At 40.9% G+C, this 22,094-nt stretch overlaps 1 protein-coding gene across 1 annotated transcript in view; it reads right to left on the bottom strand.

Moving 5' to 3' along the window:
* Positions 1-20,167, bottom strand: part of LOC122808122 (borealin-2-like) — a 268,638-nt gene extending 248,471 nt beyond the window's left edge. The window contains exon 1 of the mRNA XM_044079090.1: positions 19,939-20,167. Within this exon, the coding sequence (XP_043935025.1) occupies positions 19,939-20,149 (211 nt within the window). The 5' untranslated portion in view covers positions 20,150-20,167. The remainder of the gene's footprint in view (positions 1-19,938) is intronic.
* Between the last annotated feature and the right edge of the window lie 1,927 nt (positions 20,168-22,094).

Here is a 22,094-nt window from a genome sequence, read left to right as displayed (position 1 = left end):
CCACACATTGACTTTACCCCAAAACATGGTCTCCCAATACAAATCCAATGCTCCTGGGAAATTGTAAGACTCTCCAATAACAAACTGGTCTAGCATTGGTGGGCACAAAAAGGATACATGCTAGTTAGTGACTAATGAGCTTGAAATGGACCAGTGGATGGAAAACTGCAAAATTCATTCCTAGGTGGCACTCATGTTCCTTATGGGCAGAGGCAGTCAAACTAATCAAAACCTTGCTTGCTGACCTTTTTCCTTCACCTAGGGATAGAAAATTGGGTAACATCTAGGCAACATCTGGGTAAAACTGGCTAGGCTTGTAAGGACGCTTGAGCAGTTGGCCTAGTCATCTCCCATGAACCTATGAAATTGCTTCAATCTGATGAGACAATTACCACCATAGAAGGGATAACCTCAGAAGTTATACCAGACAACTGGAAACTGGGCAAGCAAAGATCCAGTGAACTTCCACTCAGTTTGTGTTTAGCAAGGAAAAAAGCACCGATCCACATTGAGTAGATTCTGCTTGGGACAACTCTCTGGTTAAGCAACTTTCCAAGTCTCACAGACAAAATGAAAGCTAAACCAATCAAACCCTCCAGACTGCAAGAAGCAAATTAACAACCTTAATCCTGTGCAGCAACTGAAGTGATTTAAGCTGTCCAACTTTAAAGAGGGCATCCTAATTGTGCAATTTTGGGTGTAAACATTTTGCAAGGGCCACTCTGCTCCAAGTTCCACAGGGAAAACCCATACCTGCCAACATTACAACTCCTTCCAAATTTTTCCAGTTAGTTGCCACAAGGGGCAAATAACCACTGCTGTTGGGGCCAGATGAATTTAATTGCTTAACAGTTCTTGTGATAAGTCTTGTTTCAGAATGGCAAAGGATTTAAACATAGTAATTTTTGCAGCCCAAAACCTTATGAAAATACTTTGATTTTAGAGAGACAGTGGTAAAGGAGTTGTTCAAAAGAAGCACACTAGTCTCAAGTAGCACAGCCTTCCCTAAAGTACTTAGATTTCCAACCACATGCAACTGAGCAAGAGTTTAAGGAATAGAGATTTTAAAGGCAGAAGAAAATAGGTTAAAGGTCAACCCTCCTCTCCCCCAAATACACAAGAAAACTCCAGATCTGATACACAGGCTTATAAGACAGAGACAACACATTGTTTTTAAAGCCTGGTAAAATAGTACTGCAATAAATGCATTCCCACCAAGCCAAATAAAAAGCATTCCAAGCGATACTCACCCAGTACCTTTGTGTCTCCTCAACTCCATCTGACAGCTACTTTCAGGGTGTTGTCCCATCTCAAGTCTTAAATGGAAAGCAAGCCTGGACAAGGTGACTAACCATGTTTTTAGTAAGGCGGCTCAGATGACCATAGAAACTGGCCTATGGTTAGAAGTGGGGGGGGGGAGGGTCTACTGTCTCCTTGACTGCTCATGACCTACCAGAATTGCCTCACTACCTGGAGTGAAGTTACATACACATCCACAGAAAGCCATTTGAATGAGGTGTTGTCAGTTTAACTAGGTAGGTGGACTAGCCCTTAGTCCATTTACATCAATGACCTACAATTTGTAAAGCTGATCCCTCTACAAAAATATTCTTTTGACAGGGTTTATCTTCAAGACTGCATATAGGGAGATGCCAATTTTAGCAACTCTCCAAAGCTAGTGATTGCCCCTTCAGAAAAAAAAAATAAGGCGTCATTGTGCCATAGCCTGGAAATCATGGTGAAGGAGGGAGAGCACACATGCCTTGCTTTAGTCTTGGGTCTTCTGGCTAAACTGCTTACACAAGACAATTCATAATGCACATCTTTTCTAATGAAATTCAACTTTTGCAGTGAATAACTGAGAATTAATGGAGAAGTCAGGCTGTCTCAGAACAGCGCTGCACTACAAAGTAGACTTCTGTTAAACTTGCAAGCTACCTAGTTCCCAATTATAGATCTTCCAGGGGGAATACCAGACTTTTGAGCCAAGCATGCAATATGAATTTGTAAGCATAAAAGTCACCCAAAGTACTTTCAGCACATTATTGGCTTATAAATTGCAGCATATTTTCCAAACTCTGCCTCTGTACAGCACGAAGGTCTGATATGAAGTATTCTCCAAGCTTCACAAGGTTGAGTAAGGCAAGAAATGCAACTCGAGGGCAGTACTCACAGGAGAGACAAGAGAATGTGAAAGCTAGATTTTGCCACTAGCAGCATTTCTTTGAAGCAGGTTCAGTCAAGTGTTCAGTGCACTGCTTGGATTTGTGGAAACAAGATGTCTTGAACCCCAAAGACCTAGGTTCAGACATTTTAGGCCAGTGAGGGTTGTTCACACCCCTTTGTTCTCTCCAACTGCCTAAATCCATCTAGTAAGATGCATCCCCAAAATAAGCATTATATTCTAAGACGCGCATCTGTTCTGTAGTGATCCAGCCCAAGGACTTCTTTGGAGCATTCCCTTTTGCCAACAGCTGGGAAGATAGTTACAGAGGTTAGAAAATCCATAATGATCAAAGGAGAGCACACATTCCAAGTTCTAACAGCTTCCATTTGGAGTGGTGTTCTCTATAAGCTAGGCCAAGGAACTAATTTACCAAATGTGACAGTACTGCACTTTAGCCCCAGTATATATACCAATGACCCAACCACCACCAGGTATATACCAATGACCCAACCACCACCAGGTAGTTTTAAGCCCGCCTTGTCAAAAAAAAAAAAAAAACAATTGTCCTTGCATATCATGGGCATTTATATTAACTCAGAAGTTTCTAGAGTAGGTGTATTTTGGGGAGTATGTTAGACAGAGGCAGACAGTAATGCCTAAACTGTCAGAGACAGAGGCCAGCTCTGGGTGAATTACCAATTTCCCATCCCTTGGTCAAGAGTTCATCCCTAACCCTGCTTCACATGGATGGAGAGCCTATTCTAGAGCACGAGATCCTCAGACATTTATCTTGCCAATGTGTCTCGGGTTACAAGACAAATTTAACCCTTGGCTCTAGTGGTTCTGACAAGTTTTGTGGATGTGCAAAAGGACTGACTGAGCTCAGAGGATGCCTTGTATGCCAGGCATAGATTGCCACTCAACTGTAGGATAAGAGCATATAGAAATTGTCCTATATGGACAACCTTAAAGCCCTGTGCATTTATACACTGGGTTCTCTTGTTAAGTAACTTTTTGGGGGTTTGAACTGTTGCACGCCTGATCAGGGGGGCATTATACTGAATAATGGTCTGCCAAGGGCTGAAATGAAGTGGCACTGACTTCCTTGGACCTAGATGCCATGCCCTTCCTTATAAAGATGGGCAATGTAAAGCAATTCTAGCTTGGTCATATGTTGGTCAAAAGCCAGATTACTGTCTACACATGTTTTCAGATCTCCAACTACTAAGTCGGCTAACTAATGGAGATGTCTACCACCCAAACTTGGAGTTTTTCCAAAATGCACTGTAATACTCTTCTTGGCAGGGAGTTTTAACCCAAGACTTTGGGCACCAGTGGCAACGGTTGTTTGTGTTAAACCATCTTGCAAGATATTTTCATCAAGAGGAAATCTAGGATAGCTCCCAATTTCAGTCCCCAGCAAACTTGGGTCAGACAAAGGTTCCTGACATTGGCCTTTGGCTCAGAAGTAGGAGCCAAATATGAGCAGTCCCAGCACAGAGGCTTGAGGTACCCTGCAGGTGCATAGTCTTAGTGGAGGTGGTCTCAAACCTGACTTTTTGGGTCCTGTCAGCAAGCCAGTTATGTAGGGGTTTGCACCAATTTCAGTGATCTTGTCAACTATACCCAAGTGGAGTATTGTTTCTAATACCTTAGTGAGGGGCCAAGAAGGTGCCATGTACAGCTCTCCCCTCATCCATTGCCTTGAACTTCTTTTGAGAAGTCCACCAGATTGAGTAAGTATGACCTTCCCTTGAGAAAGCCAAACTGGATACAGTCCAATGTTTGAAGTTTGCTTATGGCTTTGTTGATCACTTCCAGAATTGATTTGTAAAAATAGTCAGACTAATGATCTATAGTTTCCAGGGATGGTTGATGGTCCATCATAGTGAAATAGTGGAATCATTGCAGTCATCCATTCCTGTGGAACAAAGCCAGTTCTGAGGCTACAGTTGAAGTTGGACTCAAGTTTCAAGCTAGACAGCATCACAGGATACTATTGGGACACACTGAGGTTGTGTTTTATGGCCTTTGTGAGCACTGCCAAGACCTGCTCCCTGTTAATAGTGGGGGGGGGGGGGTTATGCAAGTAGGTATTTCATGAGGGGAGGCAGGGGTGAAATTTGAGCCAAATTGGTGAGCCAACAAATGCTATGGTCACTGTGCAGTGAAGGTGGCACCAATGACTAGCAGTTCAGCGTGCTGCTGTGCCACCTTTGAGGTTTTGTCCATAGCTGTAAAAGGTCTTGTGGTTGTCTTTAGCCTGTGAGGGTATCTTGGCCTCTTAATTGGCCATGTTGGATTTAGACTTTAAAAAAAAAAAAAAATATATATATATAAAAATAACATATCCAATAAGTGTTAGAATTCCACCAGTGTGGTTTGCTTGTTTTGGGCAAAAGTCTTGCAGGGTTTGTTGGGGTTAACAGAGTTGACTTGTGGTGTCAAAGGAGATAGCTTTGTGATTTGCCCTCACCAGTGAAGACTTGACATGGGGATGGGGGTGCAGCACAGTCTCATATCAGTCAGTATCCTGGGTGGACACCGAATACAAATACCCTTGACCAGATAGTCCAGAATCATTGTGCGTGCAATTTTGAGGCCGTGTACATTTCCCATTCTAGAATCATTGTTCCTGCGAGTCTGAGACAATGTACACTTCCAAGTCTACAGAAGGAAAGTCTCTCACAAAATGGTTTAATGGCAGGTGTCTCCAGTTGTGTACAAGCTATGGGCTTCTATGAACAGAGGGTGACCTATAAGTTGCAAGGATAAAAAGGTATAGACTTTTCTATGGGGATTTGCATGTCGTTTAACCTAAAGTTAGACTTTTTGCCAAGATAGGGACCCTACCACCACCTTTTGTCCCCTTCTGCAGTGGATGGTCTTGTGTGGAAGGCATTAAACCCCTACACTGCCAGAGCAGTTTCTGCAACTTTAAATAATGTCTTGGTAATGGCACAGATGTACATAGAGCTTTTAGGGTATGAAACTGCTCAATGCTAGGAGTCTAAAGAAGGAGCAACACCTTTAAGTTTAAGGGTAGGTGCGTGGATAAAGTTTTTGCCCATCTTTGGAAGCCTAGCAGAAACAGGTGCAGGGCCAGCCTTTGCAAAGCAATGTAATTTGTTAACCATGTCTTACCATGCTGACAGATATTGAATCCCAATGGAAAGACACCAGAAACTAAGCCAATCATAATTTGCTCTCAACTGTGACATCATCCTTTGTGAAGGTAGAATGCTGCTCAATACAAGGCACATACCTGCCCACGTTCATTTTCCTCTTCAAATAGTCCAGGGAGGCATGAAATCAGGTCATTAATACCCACTTGAGCTATAATAGAATCATATTGGTACATGCAGTGTAGAGATGTGTGTAACTTTGTGGATCCTGGCTAAAGATGAGCAACAGTTGTCTTGTTCACTCTGGTGAGTGGGGCACCTGTATCATACAATGGAGTTTCTCCATGACAAGAATCAAATTGTGAGCAATGCGTTTCCTTGCCTTTTTGGCTTTGCTCTTGGGGCTCTACTGGGTAAAGGTGCGAATGTGATATTTAGCATTGCTTTTGAGTCCGAAGGATAGGAGTTGACATTTATATGCTTAGGATGTCTGAGGTTTGGAAGATTTTAGTGCCTCAGCATAAGTTGATCTACATGTGGTAGGGGGGTGTGCACATGCATTGTCTTGACAACCTTCTTTGTACAAGAGATTTTTGTCTCCATTGTAATTGTATATGTGCATCTCACATGTTTCTTTAAAGGATGAAATAATCAGACATGGTTTCAGAATGTAGATATCTACCAAGCTGTCTAGGGAGATATTTGGAACTTGCATAGTCATGCTGTCTGGACCTGTATTTGGGTGGGCTACTGTACGTTTGAGACTACATTATACAGATGTCATCTTGGGTGGTCTCTGGTGCTTGGCAATATTAGACTGTGCTAAGATTTGATAGTAGTGCTGCTTAAATGTACAAACTGGCTGCTCTTCACTTGTCTGCATAATGGCTTCGCTGTTTTAGGAACACCAAGTTACAGGTTTCAGTTCCAAGGGAGGTTTTATAAATAAAATTTACTTTCTGGGTGCTAAGCGTTTGTACAGGGCACTGCCAACCACATGGATGTAAAAAAATAATAGTTTTGAGTGTAATGCTACAAAACTCAATTACCTTCACAATGCAATTTCAAGCATTAGGGAACTTTAAAACTGATTTAATGATGAAAAAAAAATTCAAAGCAGCAGCACTCAAGATTTTGCAGTTCAGATTTTTGCCAAAAATAGAAGAGGATTAACTCAGGACTCCTAGGAGGTAATATGCACTCCAAGCAGATGAGACATAAATTTGTGGCAAGGCAGGTTAACACAAGAGCAATACCGGTTTGCTGGGTGGGCACTCAGGTTCATAGGGGTGTACAAATATTTGTGTTTAATAAAGATAACCCCAACCCTGGAACAATTAACAATTGGAGTGTATAGACCATCAAGGTCAAGTAATGATTACCTAAAGAAATTCATAGGTGTGTACTAGGCTAATGGGCCTGGAGCCTTTACAAGCCTAGCCCATAGGATAACCCTGGCATCATGCTACCTGACCTTGGTTCCCAGTGCCTCTGTCGAGTAAAGCCACTGGAGTGAATTTTCTATTTCCCATCCACTCATCAAGATTTCTCTTGAAGAGGGCCAGTGAGGTGTTCTGCTTGACATGTATAGGAAGTCTATTCCATAGCACGAGCAATCTCTGGGTTATGAACCTGTCCCTCCAGCATGTTCTGTTGATTGCCGTAATGAGGTTGAGGTCTCTGGAGCGTGTGGTGCGGAGGGATTGGGATTTCTTTAGATGTAGCATTTCTAGCGGAGCTGGGACAGACATGGCTTTGTAAGTCAAGCAAAGATCGCCTCCAAGTAGGCGGTATGAGACAGAATAGTTGGAGTTTTTGAGTCTGTCCATATAGGACAAATGTTTAAGGCCTAGAATCCTCTTTGTGAGGTACTTTTGCCACCTCTCCAGTTGTTGCAGGTGTTTAATGAGGTACATGCTAAACGAGGCATTGTACTCAATAATTGGCTTAATGAGGGAAGAGTAGAGGGAGACAAATGACCTCTTTCTTCCTGGAGGCAAAACCCTTAGTAATGAGATGTGCCACATAGGACATTCTGACCACAGTGGCAATGTGGTGTCGAAAAGTTGCTGTCAGCCTGTGTTTCCAGATCTTTTATAATGCCTTCTGTGTTCAGTGGACTACCAATGGGGTAATTCATGGGAACCAGGTTTTTCCCCCAAAGAGGATGATTTTTTTTGGCATGGAGCTTAAGGCCATGGATCTGACACCAGTCGTTGGTCTCAGCGAGGCCTTTCTGTAGGATGCCAACATCACTCTGGGAGTTAACAGCTCCCAACTTGCAATCATCTGCAAACTTTGTCAGCCAGAGTCCCTTCGTGTTGGCCTGGACTTCAGAGAAGTAGATACTAAACAGGAAAGGACCCAGGGCTGAACCCTATGGGACTCCACTCATGACTGGCTGCCAGTCTTACTTGGACTCCGTACTTTCACACTGTGGGTTCTACCTGTGAGCCAGTTTGCAACCCTTCTAGTGATATAGGGGTTTATGCCTAGCTTAGTGAGTTTTTCTATGATTCCCGAGTAGGGAATGGTATCAAAGGCCTTGGCCAGATCAAGATAGGCTGTCTGAACCACCTTGCCTTCATCCACAGCTCTGGTGACGGACTCAAAAGAAGTTGACCAAGCATGATTTACCCTTCACAAAACCAAACTGCGTGGGATCCAGAGTTTGGAGATTCCCTATATCCTGGTTTATTAGGTCCATGATGATGTGTTCCATAGCTTTGCATATCAGACTTATCAGGCTAATGGGTCAATAGTTCACAGGGTCTGTAGTCGCTCCTCCTTTGTGGAGAGGGAGGACTGTAGCAGTGCGCCATTTGGTAGGGACAAAGCCTGAGGTGAGGCTGTGATTGAACAGAGCACACAGGTGAGGTGCCAGTTCACTCTGTAGCTCATGTAGAGCGCAAACCAGGGATATTGTCAGGTCCCATAGAAGCTGTATTCATAGCCTTGGCAGCACTGTTTTAACCTGTGCAGCAGTAACACTGGGTGCCTGGCAATCCACTGGTAATGTGACTGGTCCCTTGAGGGGGGGGGGTAAAGTTGGCACTGAATCTGTCAGCCAGTATATTGGCAATATCTGTTGTATAGGAGGTACCATTGTGCAGTAACTCAGAGCAAATCTGGGTATTGCTCTGGAGATTCTTTACATAACTATAGAAGGCCTTGTGGTTTTTTTACTTATCTGCTATAATTCTGTTTTCATAGCTAGCTTTAGAGGATTTGATGAGGTATCTCAACTTTTTGTTGAGGCTGATAAAGGAGGAGTTTCTCCAATCTTGGGACCTCTCCTTAATCCGCATCAGTTTCCTCCTTCTGCTGTAGAGTTTATGGCAGGTACGCTTCTCCAGGTATGTATAATGCATCCCTGGAGAAGGAGTGGGAATGGAAAGCGTTGTAATAAATGATTAAAAGGAGACTCTAATCTGGCAGTAAAGCACATTTCTGCCACAACTGTAAATGAAAGGGCCCTAGACTTGGTTCAAAATACAAAAGCTACCTTTTATATACAAGTTTACTTATGGAACTAGAAGCACAGTAGAATATATAAAACAAAGTGCCAAAATTCTCCTCATTTCACCATGTTCTTTCTCACTTAATTGTAGGAAATTAGCCTTGGCATAGTTGTCGATTCTGGTGTTGGAGGCTTTCATTTTTAAATATACTCTAGGGGTGTGCAGTGCTGTCCCAGGTTAGTAGGAACCAGATCCACAAGGTTTGCATCCTTGGTTGGTGTACTGACAATATGGTCCAGGAAGTGTGTCCACAGAAACAGACAATTCTGTTCATACTCATTTGGTGTCGTACATTACCCCACTATTTACTGGGAATCATTCACCCATGAATATGGTATCAAGTTGTATGGAGAGTGCTTTCAGTAATCTTAAATGTGTGTTAAGGATTTCCTGGCTCAGAGGAGGCCTACAGCTCACAAGTGGTATGGATTTTGCCTGTGGTGATCTGAACAGAGAGAAACTCAAGTGCATCATCCTGTTTGACTAGTCTTGGAAGTATATTTCCATCAAGAGAGACTCTTCCACCTTCATCCCTTTCTGTGTAGTAGTTTGGAAGGCATTACAGCCTTGCACTGCCAGGGTGCTCTGTGGCTTTAAAAAAAAAACACATCTCAGTGACTGTACAAAAGTTAGTCTGGGGTAAGGAGAGCTCTAGGGATGCAGCCAGGTCTCGTGTCATTTACACTCACAAGGACGTCACTCTAGTACTTGTGGTCCAATGACGATTGGAGGTATGGAGTCTGGTCTTGAAAAAGCAACTGACCAATGTTCCTACTTATTCTGGTGGAAGGGTCATCAGTCTCACACAAGAGTCTCCAAAGACCAGAATGGAGGATTGTGTGGTTGCTTGCCTTATGGGCTTAGAAGTAGAGGTTCCATGAGATCAGTCAGTATGCATGTGTTTTGAAAAGGAGGCATTTGCTATTCATCTAGCTAGTTTTTCAGATTTAGGAAGGTTACATTTAAGTCCCTCAGCATATATGTGGGTTTGTCTCTGCTTACCTTTGTTTGAAGGGTGGAGTGTTTGTACTGCAGATAATTTCTGTCTTCATTCAGGTTAAGTGTTTTAATGCAAGAGCTCGGCTTCCAGTAACATTGTTTAAATCCCTCTCTCACATACCTCATCAGTTTGAAAATTAGCATAAGTCAGTAAACATGAGGCAATTTCTACATTGCTTCCGAATGCCCATATACACCAGGTTGGTAGTGGATAAAGTGGGAAGGTTATATCCATGGCAGCACACTCTTTACCCTACATTCTCTGCAAATGTCTAAAGTTATCTTGTTTGCACCTCTGGGGGCAGTGCTTGTCATGGTGCAAAACATACCTCAACTTCATGGAGCAAGAAATCTGGACAAAACCACATAAAAGTGGGACAAAGGCCCAAATATAGGGACAATATTGCTCTTACAAACTTAGAACAGGTTTTGCATTAACATGTATTTTCTGAAGGGTGTGAAGTCTGAGAATTGCCACTAATTTGCCAGAAAACGATTTTATGAAAAATGGACCAAAATTTAACAGGCAAAAAACTGGACATTCAGTGAAATTTGTACGGCTGAGAGGCATCTCATGTGCAACTAGATATTAGTGAAAATGAAATTTCAGTGTTTTATTTTTTACAGAGGTGTCAATTCAAGGTGCCTGCATGTATATATGGCACTGCCAAACAGGCGAGCAGAAAACTACTGTAGTAAACCCAGATATATATTTAGGGAGATGTTATGAAGCTAGACAATAGCAAATCAAGCAGCTAGTTCTACATTTTCAGTAAGTGCTTTGTCAAGAATGACAAATAGCCAGTTAAGTGAACCCCTATTACCAGAGATAATCTCACCACAGTTTCACACTGCTAGGATGCAATGCACCACTGCAGAAAAGAAACTGTAACAGCAATCAAAGGTGAGAAGCAGGCAAAGGAGTCTTAGTCCATTTTCTGTGCACCAGTAGTTATCTGCAAGCCCAAAGCGTAGCTCTTAAACGTCAGAAAGGGATTCAAGGAGGAGACCCAGTTTACCATTTGTATACTTGGTTAAACAGATCCTCATTTTTTGCAATGAGTAACATATGCAGTTACTGGTGTCCTCAGTATATGGGTTCTGTCATAGTCAATTTGCTAAACTCCTCACTACAAATGGATCAGTTTGGGAGCATGTGGAATGATATCAAATGCTTTGACAAGGTCAAGCTACACTGCATAGATGGCATGAATGCTCCACACCTTGTGTTACTGTCTCAAGTTTACCAAATTCATTAGACAGGACCTACCTGTAACAGAGAAACTGTTTGGGATCAAATAAAGATTTTTTTAAAAAGTTTCAGTTTATCAAGTCAGTAATTACATGTTCCATGGCTGTTGAAGTTAGGCTCGTCAGCTTAGAGAGCCCAAGTTGGAATACCCTTGTAAAATGGCATCACTACTGCTGTGCAACACACCATGGGGACAAGGCCAGTGGCCAAGGTCAGGTTGAATAGCTGTAGGAGTGGGTCCATGAGTGCATGTTTATTGCTGTTCAGCAGGCAGCAGATTTATGTTATGGTGTTTTGAAAAGTACCTTTCACAAGCATTCTTTGACAACTGGCACATGTTGGTTCTATATAGTTCACTAAGTAGGATGTTCTATTCTGTACAAGTTCAGAGCAAGGTTTGTTTCCTGACAAAGATTTGTAATTATCCTTTGCTTTCAATACTATTCCAAAGTTCATGGGATGTCCTCCATTTTCCTGATCTACCCTTCAGGTGCCCAGGGGGAGGGGGGCAAAAAACACTGCCTTCCAACTGTACAGCCTTAAGATCATCAGGTTGGAGTGAAAGTTTTGTAGTTTTGACATTTCCACCAAAGGAAAGTTGAACAAAGGGTCTCCAGATTTTTGTAAGGTGCAACAAGAGAAAGAAAGTGGAATAAGTATATTAAATATTCAAGGAGGCCTACACTACTCAAAAGCTCTTTCAGTGTAAGAGAGAAAAATGATAATCATTCTGGTTTGGCTCCAGGACTCAGTTGAGGCCAAAATGAAGTGCCCACTGTATATTCAAATGTACACCAGAATCAAATCATACAATAGTGCAACCATGAAGTCCCCACAACCATCCTGCATACCCCATAAACTTTGCTGCATCCTCAATTCTCCCATGTCATTTGACCTTGCTTAGTTCTTTAAAAAAAATAAATAAAAAAAAATTTGGGGATAATTAGATCTGTGAGTGTCATCAGTCCTGACACCATACAGATAGGCAGATATTTCTTTCTTCCTGCAATTATAGGCCAGGAAACTGATCTTGCTCTTTTTTTTTTCTGTAGCCATTATGGTCCAAAGATCCTGTGACCATTTTTCACCACAAGTTTAGGTTAGACCTCATTTGAATGCAACCCTAGTCTTCCTTGACCAGCTGCATGTGTCATGCTTAAGCAAATGATCACCCAGAATTTCTTGATTCTGTGTCTAGAGTGGAACTGGAAGTCTAAGTGGACAAATTGTCAGGGAGGGAATTGAAGGATATAAAGTTAGCATTACATCATGCTATACATTAGCATACCAGCTCTTTCACCTTATTCTATGAAATGAAAGTTTACAAGATTGTATGAAGTCATTTTGAAATGCAGAGACTGTAAAAACATAACCGAGTACAACATCTAGGATAAAGTGACTGGCCAAACACTTTTGCAACAATATACTATACCAGAGACCTAACTACAGAGCAGCTATTCTTTTTCTGACTTTTGCAACAATGCATACTTCATTTTTTGTTACTGAAAAAGTGCAGAAATTAGTTGCACAGAAATTGGTTATACTACAGAGAAAGTCTGAGAACCTTGGCAGAGAAGTAAAATGAAGGAGAGAGTACCAACTTCACGTTGTGAGGGAATTTCACATTGCTAGCTAAACTGCAGCCATATTGCAAGGGTTATATACCTGAAACCTTGGAATCTCATGCATTAGGTGACAAGGATAGTTTAAACATGGCATGGAAGGGGCCATACTATAGTTTTACTTTATCTTTTGTGGACTTAGTCCCACTAGATTAGTAGGCTTCTTTCCAAGAGAGACCAGAGGTGGTATTTACACTAAGGGAAATTTTCCACCACACTGGAAAACTTCTACTGTTTTTATCATCAGCTGCTGTGGGATCTTTTACAAATCACCTGCACTACCACCAACTCAAGCAGATAAGAGGCCCTAAAATTCCATCTGAAGGACAGCACGCTCAAGAGTGCAGCACTGCAATATTATCAGTCTACCTAGTGTGGGAGTAGTACTCAAGTCTTCAGCACCAAAGAAGAGTGCGCTGCCTGTTGGTATCGCATGCTTTAAAAAACAAGAACTACCTTAACATGGGATGCAAGGGGTCATTGTTTTAGCCCAGGAAACTTGGTATCACATGCATTTAAAAACAAGATTATATAGTGTATGGATGTAAATGGACGTGGACATTTTGAACAATGAATAGAGCCAGAAAGGCTAGCAATCATGACGTGCATTATGTGCTGTATATTTGGCATCAATATTTAAATTGAGTCAAATGATCATCCATCAGAAACTTATCAAAGGACAAGCATTGATCAGGGCATTTGGGTGACAAAACCCAAGGGTGATGAGTAGTCCCCATGTCTAAAGGAAGAAAATCAAAGCCATATGTTTTAGTCAAGACAACACAAGGAAATAATTAGTGCAGCCTACAATCCACCACACAGCAAGAATCACATTGAGGAGGCTACTTGACCCAAAGCTTAGAGATCTTGAGAAACCATTCAGACCTAGTGAATGCATTCATGGACACTTCTGAAAAGCAATTCTGTGCTTGCTGCAGAACAGAAGATAGATTACAGCTTTTGTTAGTTGATATTTCCTCCTGCTGTGTTCATTCTGCTACTATCTTCCCACATCCCCAAAATGAGTCATGAATATTCAGTTCTCCAACAGAGAGAAAAACAAGGCTAGGCACCTTGGCTTTTAAAAGGTAACATTTTAAAGTGTAGAAATATATAAAGGAGTTGCAGCTGTAAATTAAATCAAGCCAAAGTGAGAACAGATTTAATGGACAAAAATTGTGGTTCTCACATGAACCAACCACAAAAGAACCAGTGCAGCAGCAGGCTTACAGTTGTGTATTAAGATCTCTTGAGAAAAAGACAGAAAAATGTAAAACTAATCTGGCAGGTATGCAAGCAGAACAGATTACAGCTTTTATTGGGCATGGGCTTATCCATACCAAAAGGATTAGCCCAAACATTTTTCAGGGACAAAGGCCCTAATGAATGAGCTGGAAGAGTTAAAACCCTGAAATTGCTGAGAGTATGGTTAGCACAGCTTACTAAAATGTCATGAAGATCAGAAGGCTAACAAGAGCCCTGACAGACCCAAATCAAATTCTGTAAATGCTTTAGCTATGCCTTCATTAAAATTACACAAATGGACAAGACTCTACTAATCCATACCTTTCAAACTGGATATGTCAAACCTTATTACTCAATATTCTAGATAATAATTGTAGAATTACACCACTTTAATTACTAAACATGCATGCTACCCTAAAACTGATTGTAAAACATAGCAAGTAAAAGTATTCCACTTACAGCTTTGGAACTAATTTTCCCAAAGGACTAGAATAACTCGTTTTGCACCGACCACACATTACAACCACAATCTTCCATTAATGCAATTCAGACCCTCAATTAACTGCAATATTCTGATTTGGTGGAAAAGTGCATCTGCCATGACTGAACACTCAAATAGCACCTCTGGGAATTACAGTCATCAGGAAATCAACACACGCATCAGTACAGTGTTGCCTGCAAAGCACATGGGGGGGGGGGGGGGGTCAATTCCTGTAGAGTATAACAATTCTCTTATTTCATAAGAATTTTCTGAAGTAGAATACATTCTTAGGCAAGACTCAAACAGTAATTTTAGCAAGTTAGTAAGTGAGCAATTTAACTAATTGCAGTAAAGTCCAGAGCTGACCACAAGCTCAGTACATTCATACTTCTGCTACATAGTACAGTAATGCAGGCACACTTTGTGAGTTATAACCATATATACTCTAGATCATGCAAGTGTCTTGTACACCACAAATTTGTTCTATACCAAAGACTTACTCCCTTCTCCAAAAAAGTAGTAATCCTATGCATATATGACTTCCAATGCATTTCATGAGCACATCAAAACTTGAGGTAAAGAATTTGATGTTGATTTTTATTTAAATTTCTCAGGATATATCAAATGGTAATAAAAAGAGGGAAAAAAAACTAATGCAATTAGCAATGGTCAAAATAGTCTTGCCCAAGTTGCAAGAGATTTGTAACCACAACATCCAGCACAAAAGCATACAAGCTGCACATAGGTTTAAATATAGGAATCCACAGTGTGAAAATGCAACCAATAAACAGGTTGCATGTTCACACACTGTGGATTCCTACAACATGTGAACATGCAGCCAATAAACAGGGTCATGTAGTGTCCAACCATGTAATCCAATCTAAAATTATGAATTCAGTCTCACAAAAACACTGGCCAGGAATACTTTCCAAAATAAGACAGACCAATGTAAAAGAAAATCATACAGCATGAATGGCTGAGCACTTTCATCTCTATCACGGAACATCTTTAAGTACATTGGTTTAAAAATCCACACTAATACCCTTCCCCACTTCAAGTCATCACGCATGCCAGCTGCTTCTGCTCTGCCGGCATACAAGAAACCAGAGCAGAAATCAACCAATGCGCTGTCAGTTTGCATCAGATACCTATAAGGGCCCCCCGATAACAACTACAGCCTTCCATGAAGTTTGCAAATCTCATTTTGTTTTGCCTAGTAATCCAACACGAATGCTAGGGATGTTGGAGGAAGCCATACCAGAGAAACCCAAAAAAAAAAACAGCGAGGACAGTACAGATTGAGACCACCTTAAAGAGAAATCTTGATGAGTGGATGGGAAATAGAAAGTTCCCCTGGGGATCACTCCAATGGCTCTACTTGATAGAGGTACTGGGGAACCAACGTCGGGCAGCACGATGCTAGGGCACATCTATGGGCTAGGCTTGTAAAGGCTCCAGGGCCATTAGCCTAGTACACACCTATGAACCAGACATCCCTCTTCATTATGTAGTGAGCAAACCAAATGCAGTAGCTTTTTCCTGGTAGAATTAAATTGTTTACTACAAGGGGGTAATCAAAGACTTCCTTCTAGCAAAGTCCTCAGTTATCAGAAAACACTTGAGTAACACGTACTTCATAGACAGTAAGCATTAATGTGCACTACCTCTGAATAACTATGCATGCTCCAGAACATGATTTCTGAAGCAGCATAAATTGGCGGGGGGGGGGGGTGACTTCCCACTGATATTACACAAGGTATACACGAGCACTAGTCAGAAATCCAATGAGTTGCAATTATTTCAAGAAGTCTGTTGCTTACAACCCAGGTCCATTATCAGTGTTTCAAACTTTATACAAGCAATGTGGCTGGAGTAATGTTTTCAATTGAGCAATAGAGTATGCATAAGTATCCTACAGATTTACATTTTCACTTTATAGAAAAATTTAAGTGGCATTTCCTTCCATGAAAATATTTGTGCAATAGGCATTTTACTAGTGGCTACCAGAAAGCCAGTTCACTGAAAAGCAAGGAACATTTGGGTGTTGTCAGTCAGGTAAACACCTTAACCATTATGTCAAGATGCAGGGTTTGATTCACACCTTTAGGAAAAGTTGGCCAAGCTTCAAATAGGCCACATGGACAGCTAGCTTAATATATAAAGTCTTCTGCAATCCTGTATAGCTACACCACACAACTTCAGCTTCACTTTGTCATTTTTCTGTTTCAGTAGTCTCCATTGTGGCAAAGAGGCAGAATGAGCAGTTCACCCACCCAGGTCTCCTCCATGTCTCAAATGAAGGGAACTTCACCCTGCCCCCCCCCCCCCAGCTCAGGTTCCTGTACACAATAGCAGGATTCACAAAAGCATACAGCACACTTGACAAAAGTGCACCGTGATCATGCACTGTCTAAAACACTTTTCAGCCATGCAAATGCAAGCTTTAAAAAAAAAAAAAAAATCAGGAAAAATTTAAGAATACCAACTGCACGATAGTCAGGTGACCAGAAAGTAATATGCAATAAAGAAAACAAGCTGTACAACTGGGAAAAGCCTGTAGTTGATCTCATTATGTCATGTGCTCCCATTGACAGAATCAACTCCTAAACTATCCAAGCCTTCTGAGTAAGACTTTGATAGGGAAGTCTGAGGGAATATACATGGGAACCTTACATCAAGGTAAGAAAATTATGAAAAGTTAGGACTATGGAGCAGACAGAGGGACAAATTTCAAAAATGCTTATGAGAGACACTACAAGCTTTCCCTAGTTGCTGTACAGCCTATTTTTCTAGTTATGCATTACTTTCTTGGCAAGAAAGTCTCTTTCGATTCCACTTACTGGTGTACAGCCAGTTTGCTTACAGCCCCTACATTAACCTTCTTTCTTTGAAGAAACAGCCCATTTAATGACAACAACCAACAAACCAGAACTTCTTGGACCCTAACAGACCTCAACTGTACCTATTTTGGAGGAGCATAACCTTTTTTTCAGGCCTGGTTTACCCATTCACATGTGGATAACCATTTGAAATGTCAGTACCCAGTTCAGAGCCCTGACAGAAACAAAAAAAAAAGAGGCTATTTTGGAGTTGGCATATACAAGTCTGGGTGATGGGGGGGGGTCTGCCCACCATAAACAGGTGCACAAAAATGTTTTATTGTTCACTTGTTTGCATTTTTGGTCCCGTTTTTGTACTGTTAATATTTTATGCTAATTAGAGGTCTAGATTTATGCTTTGCATGAGTCTGAAAAACTTTAGTGGAAAAGGACAGGAGAGGCAGAAAGATGCAGGGCTTTTCACTCTTGGAGGGGTGAAGGGTTGAGGATGCAGGGCGTTACAGTCTTGGGGGGGGGGGGGTTGTTCTAGCCTAGGAAGTTTTATATGACGAGAAGGGTACTTGGATCACAGAAGCAGGGAGATTTCTACTACATATCAGATGAAAACCATCATGGAAGGCTAAAGCTTACAGAGTAAGCAAGATTATAAGCAGTCTGCAAAAATATGCAGTCTACTGACTGGTATTACTAAACATTAGCCTTTGCCATAGAAACTATGCTCCCTACAAGACCTACTACACCAGCAAGTGCAATCTGTCTTCGTCCTAAGCATCATCCTATAACATACTACCTACAGATGCTATATACATTTCCATGGAGGATCTTTCACGTTTGCTCACAGTGATTACATAGAGTTGAAGAGGTCAGAGCCCAACACTCATGTACAAGCTTTTTCCAGATCTGACTACTCTCACTTAGGGGTGAGAGGAGCAATAAAATTGCAAACCATGCATGCACCTATAGCACAAAAATTAAACACTTAAGTCACTGTCACATTTGCTTTACTTTTGCTTCTATAGGGTAGCAGACAATGTTCTACAAACTCAACGCCATTGGAATGAATCGCTACTACAGCGGACCTCTTGCCACAGATTGATGGCATGGCATTGTGACAAAGGAGGAGGAAGTGCTGGCAGGGAAATTTCAATAAGGGACTTGCACCCACACTACTCAGTTGTCCAGAATACCCAGATTTTTGCCTCATTTTTAGTTTGTCAAGTCATTAAAGACCGCAGTCACTAATAACAGTGAGTTTCTTATTTCAAATCCTTCAGAGCAAATGTAATCAACCCAATATTCTACCAACTTTTTTTTAAGTTGTAAGAGCAGTATTCAAGATCACAGATGTGTGTGCGCCCTGTCTGGCTTTGTCTTGAAATCTTATACCAAGAAGTTGAGACGAATGCAGCACCTCAGTCAAAAAAAGAGACTCCCAACACAAAAAGGCTCCTAGTATATGCCAAGATTTCCAAATTAAGGGATCCTGTCCATACCTCTCAACCCCTTAGCCCAAAAAAATCTGTACAAAGCAGAACATAATGGGGGGCAAAGGCTCAAAAATTGGGACAGATTAATATTGCCCTTATAAACTTATCAAGTAGCTAGAATAAACAGGGTTTGTGTTAAAATGCATTTTCTAAAGGATATAAAATCTGAAAGTCAAATGCATGTCAGTATTTAGTAATTTAATTCCTTAGATCATCTCAGTGATTTGCAAAACAACCACAAATTTTATGAGGAACAGACAAACTTTGAGGCAAAAATCTGGACAGTTTAGAGGTATGATCCTAGCAGTAGGCTATACAGCATTGCACAGAGAAAGTATTAGACTGTTTAGAAGCAGATTTTCCTTTCAGTCTTCACAAAGGGAAACTTATTAGAAACTTGTAACAAAATTACAGCTATATAAAACAGTTCAACGGTTCTGGCCAGTATCCTGCAAAGGATTGCTAAACTGAAATACAACAACATCAATACCGACAGAAAATGAAGTGACCCTTAAATACTACCCTCGTACATCATTTAAAATGTACTTTGTAGCTGCACTTGAATCCTTCTCCACTCCAACAGTGGACCAGGCAGCCACGGTAGCTGGCTTTTCATACATTTAAAACTTAAGTTATTTACATCTACATAGTCCTTACTGCATAAATTGGGAACATGTTGCGGGGGGGGGGGGTTGGCACTGAAGTGAAGAAACAGGTGTTGACTTCAAATTATGTATATTGTTTGGAAAATAATCCAAAATATTTCATCTCTGTAAAACCATTTTTTCCCCCTGAGATACTACTTAACCAGCCTTTTTAGATGAACTAGGGGCCTTCTTGAAAAGTAGTTGCTAAAGAGTCATTAGTCATAGTAAGCTTTTTCTTACTCAAGCACATTATACCAAAGGACTCAGATTAACCAAAAGTCAGTCAACGAGGCATTTCAACCTGGCCATACAGCCATAGTTTATTAAGCACTTTTGTTCCCACAGTGCAAAATGACTCAGGTCAGTATGCCAAGTTTGTATATACTACCATCAAATTATATACAGGCTTACATGCTTTGACACATTTTTGGGTTGAGGGGAGTTTATATAGAATCATTCTTCTTGACTGTCAATAGGAAACTAAATAAATTGGATTCCTACACATTTATATGATTAGATACAGCACAAGTTTCATCTCATTGAAAAGCTCACCTTCTTCATCATACTGTTTCAAAAGCAATTGTAATTGCTCCATTCGTTGCTCACTGGACAAGCTTAGTTTTCCCATCCCAATTCCTGAATCAGTGCTCCGTTTCCTGGAATTTTTCTTCATTGCCATACTTTCCAAAAAATACCACCAGAAAAGGCAAATCAAATAGAGCAAGAGAAGAAGACCAATAAGCTGTGAGAGAACTATTACCATCCAATAGCAGCATAAAAAGCATGCATTTCCTAAGTCACTGCTTAAACCTGTTAAACCAATTTAATCTTAATTAGATTCTGAATGGAAACACCTGACATGAAACTTGCTTCTCAAAAGCACTGCATGTCTTCAAACTATTATGGGTACAGATGGTGAAACACAAACAGTGGAGGTGAAAGGACAGTGGTTCAGTCTCATAACAGTGTATGCAGTTATGGGATCAGAACATTTCTAACAGCATATTATACTTTGTTCCTTCAGTGGTCAATCATAAACAGTTTGCTATTTAAAAAAAAGGTGGAACAGAACTGTCACAGATTTACTGAAACTTCTTTGGCTGTATTGCACTTTTATTTTGCATTTCCTTTTATTATTTATTTTACATAAACTGCACTAATCCACATTAATATAGCACCATTATTATGAAATGTAGAATAAAAGTCAATTTTATGAAAAGTATGAATTTACACACAAAGAGTGTACCATAAAAAACTCATTGCTCCAAAACTTGAGTCCAGCTGTCTAAATCCTGTATGTCAACAGTTGGAATGTTGAATACGGTCATTATTGACTGCCTAAACTTGCCCTCTTCCAGACTTATATTAACACTTTTTCCTGGGTCAAGAGTGGAAGGAAGTTTTGGCGATTGATGTTGTTTGTACCTGATGTCAGTATTCAGCATGCCGACTTTCAAGGAATGGTTGTGGTGATACATACTCTAGTTTGGTGATGTGAGATCTTAATAGTAAACCAAGTGGTAATCAAAAACTAAGTGCACTGGCTTCCATCTGTTCATATATGCTGGATAAGATCCAGGAATTACAATATAGTTGTTTACAAAGGACAAAACTGCCCTTTGTGATTGCATGACAAAAGTGTACTGTAGAAAACCATAATTGTATTTAACAAACAGTAAGCACAGAGAAATGTCTATGTGAGGTAGTTCAATATGCAATAAAAACAGCACAACACTGAAGCATTTTATATAGGACTGTTATGTCTGTGCTTGAATCATTTGTGCAAAGAATGAAACATATGTCAAGAACCCCAGAGTGCCAAAGGTAGTGGAATGAATGCAACTAGTTGGGAGCCGATATAATGTTTACCTCACAGACAGAGGGTAAAAGGTTTGATTCTCACCTTTGGAAGGGAAACTGGCTAGGCTTAAAATGGCTTGCAAGGGCAGCTGGCCTAGAACTTACCTATAAATTTACTAGAATGAAAATGTAGGATTTGTGGAAAGTGCAAACCCCTAGATGGCAAGCAGAAAGCTGGGGGGGGGGGGGTCATGAAATCAAAGGCAATTCCAGAGTATGTTTGCAATGCCTCATTTTTCATTTTAGTGGAACAATATGTATGTGCATGTGGGGGGTAGAACCAGGAGCAATAGCATAAAAAGGAAGGACAGCATAGATTTAACAGCCCAGTTTCAGGAGTAGGAAAGACTTACTGATACCAGAGTCTACATATACACAATGCCATCTGCACAATGCCTTTCTAAAGTTAAAGTTCAAAGTATGCTAGGGCAAAATGTAGGCATCAACTGTGAGATACCTTGCCATCGCTGTGGAGACCCACCATAGATAGGAATTAGCTTGACCATGATCTAGTCTTATATCAATGCAAGGGTATGTTGCACTACCATCTGATATGAATCAAGCTCTGTAGTACCTCCACTGTGCCACACCACACACCACAGTTACTGTTGAGTATGTGGAAGCACTAGAGATGCATAATGTAAGCAGGACATAACCTTTGCCTCTGCAGATTGAATTATCAGTTAATGTGCATCATATGAGATACCCATCTGTGGTAGGGAAGTATGATTATTCATACCTTTGTGGGTCATGTGAATCCCAATACGTAGACTGTAGTGTTCCCTGGCTTAGGTCAGTAAGTAGATCACAGTGTTCCCCACCCTATCTCTGTTGGTAGATTATAGTTT

The sequence above is a fragment of the Protopterus annectens genome, chromosome 8.part0, assembly GCF_019279795.1.
Source record: "Protopterus annectens isolate FY-2018-M chromosome 8.part0, PAN1.0, whole genome shotgun sequence".
In the NCBI taxonomy this organism is placed as follows: Eukaryota; Metazoa; Chordata; order Ceratodontiformes; family Protopteridae; genus Protopterus; species Protopterus annectens.
The sequence above is the reverse complement of the archived record's forward strand: the minus strand, read 5'-3'. Positions and strand labels throughout refer to the sequence as shown.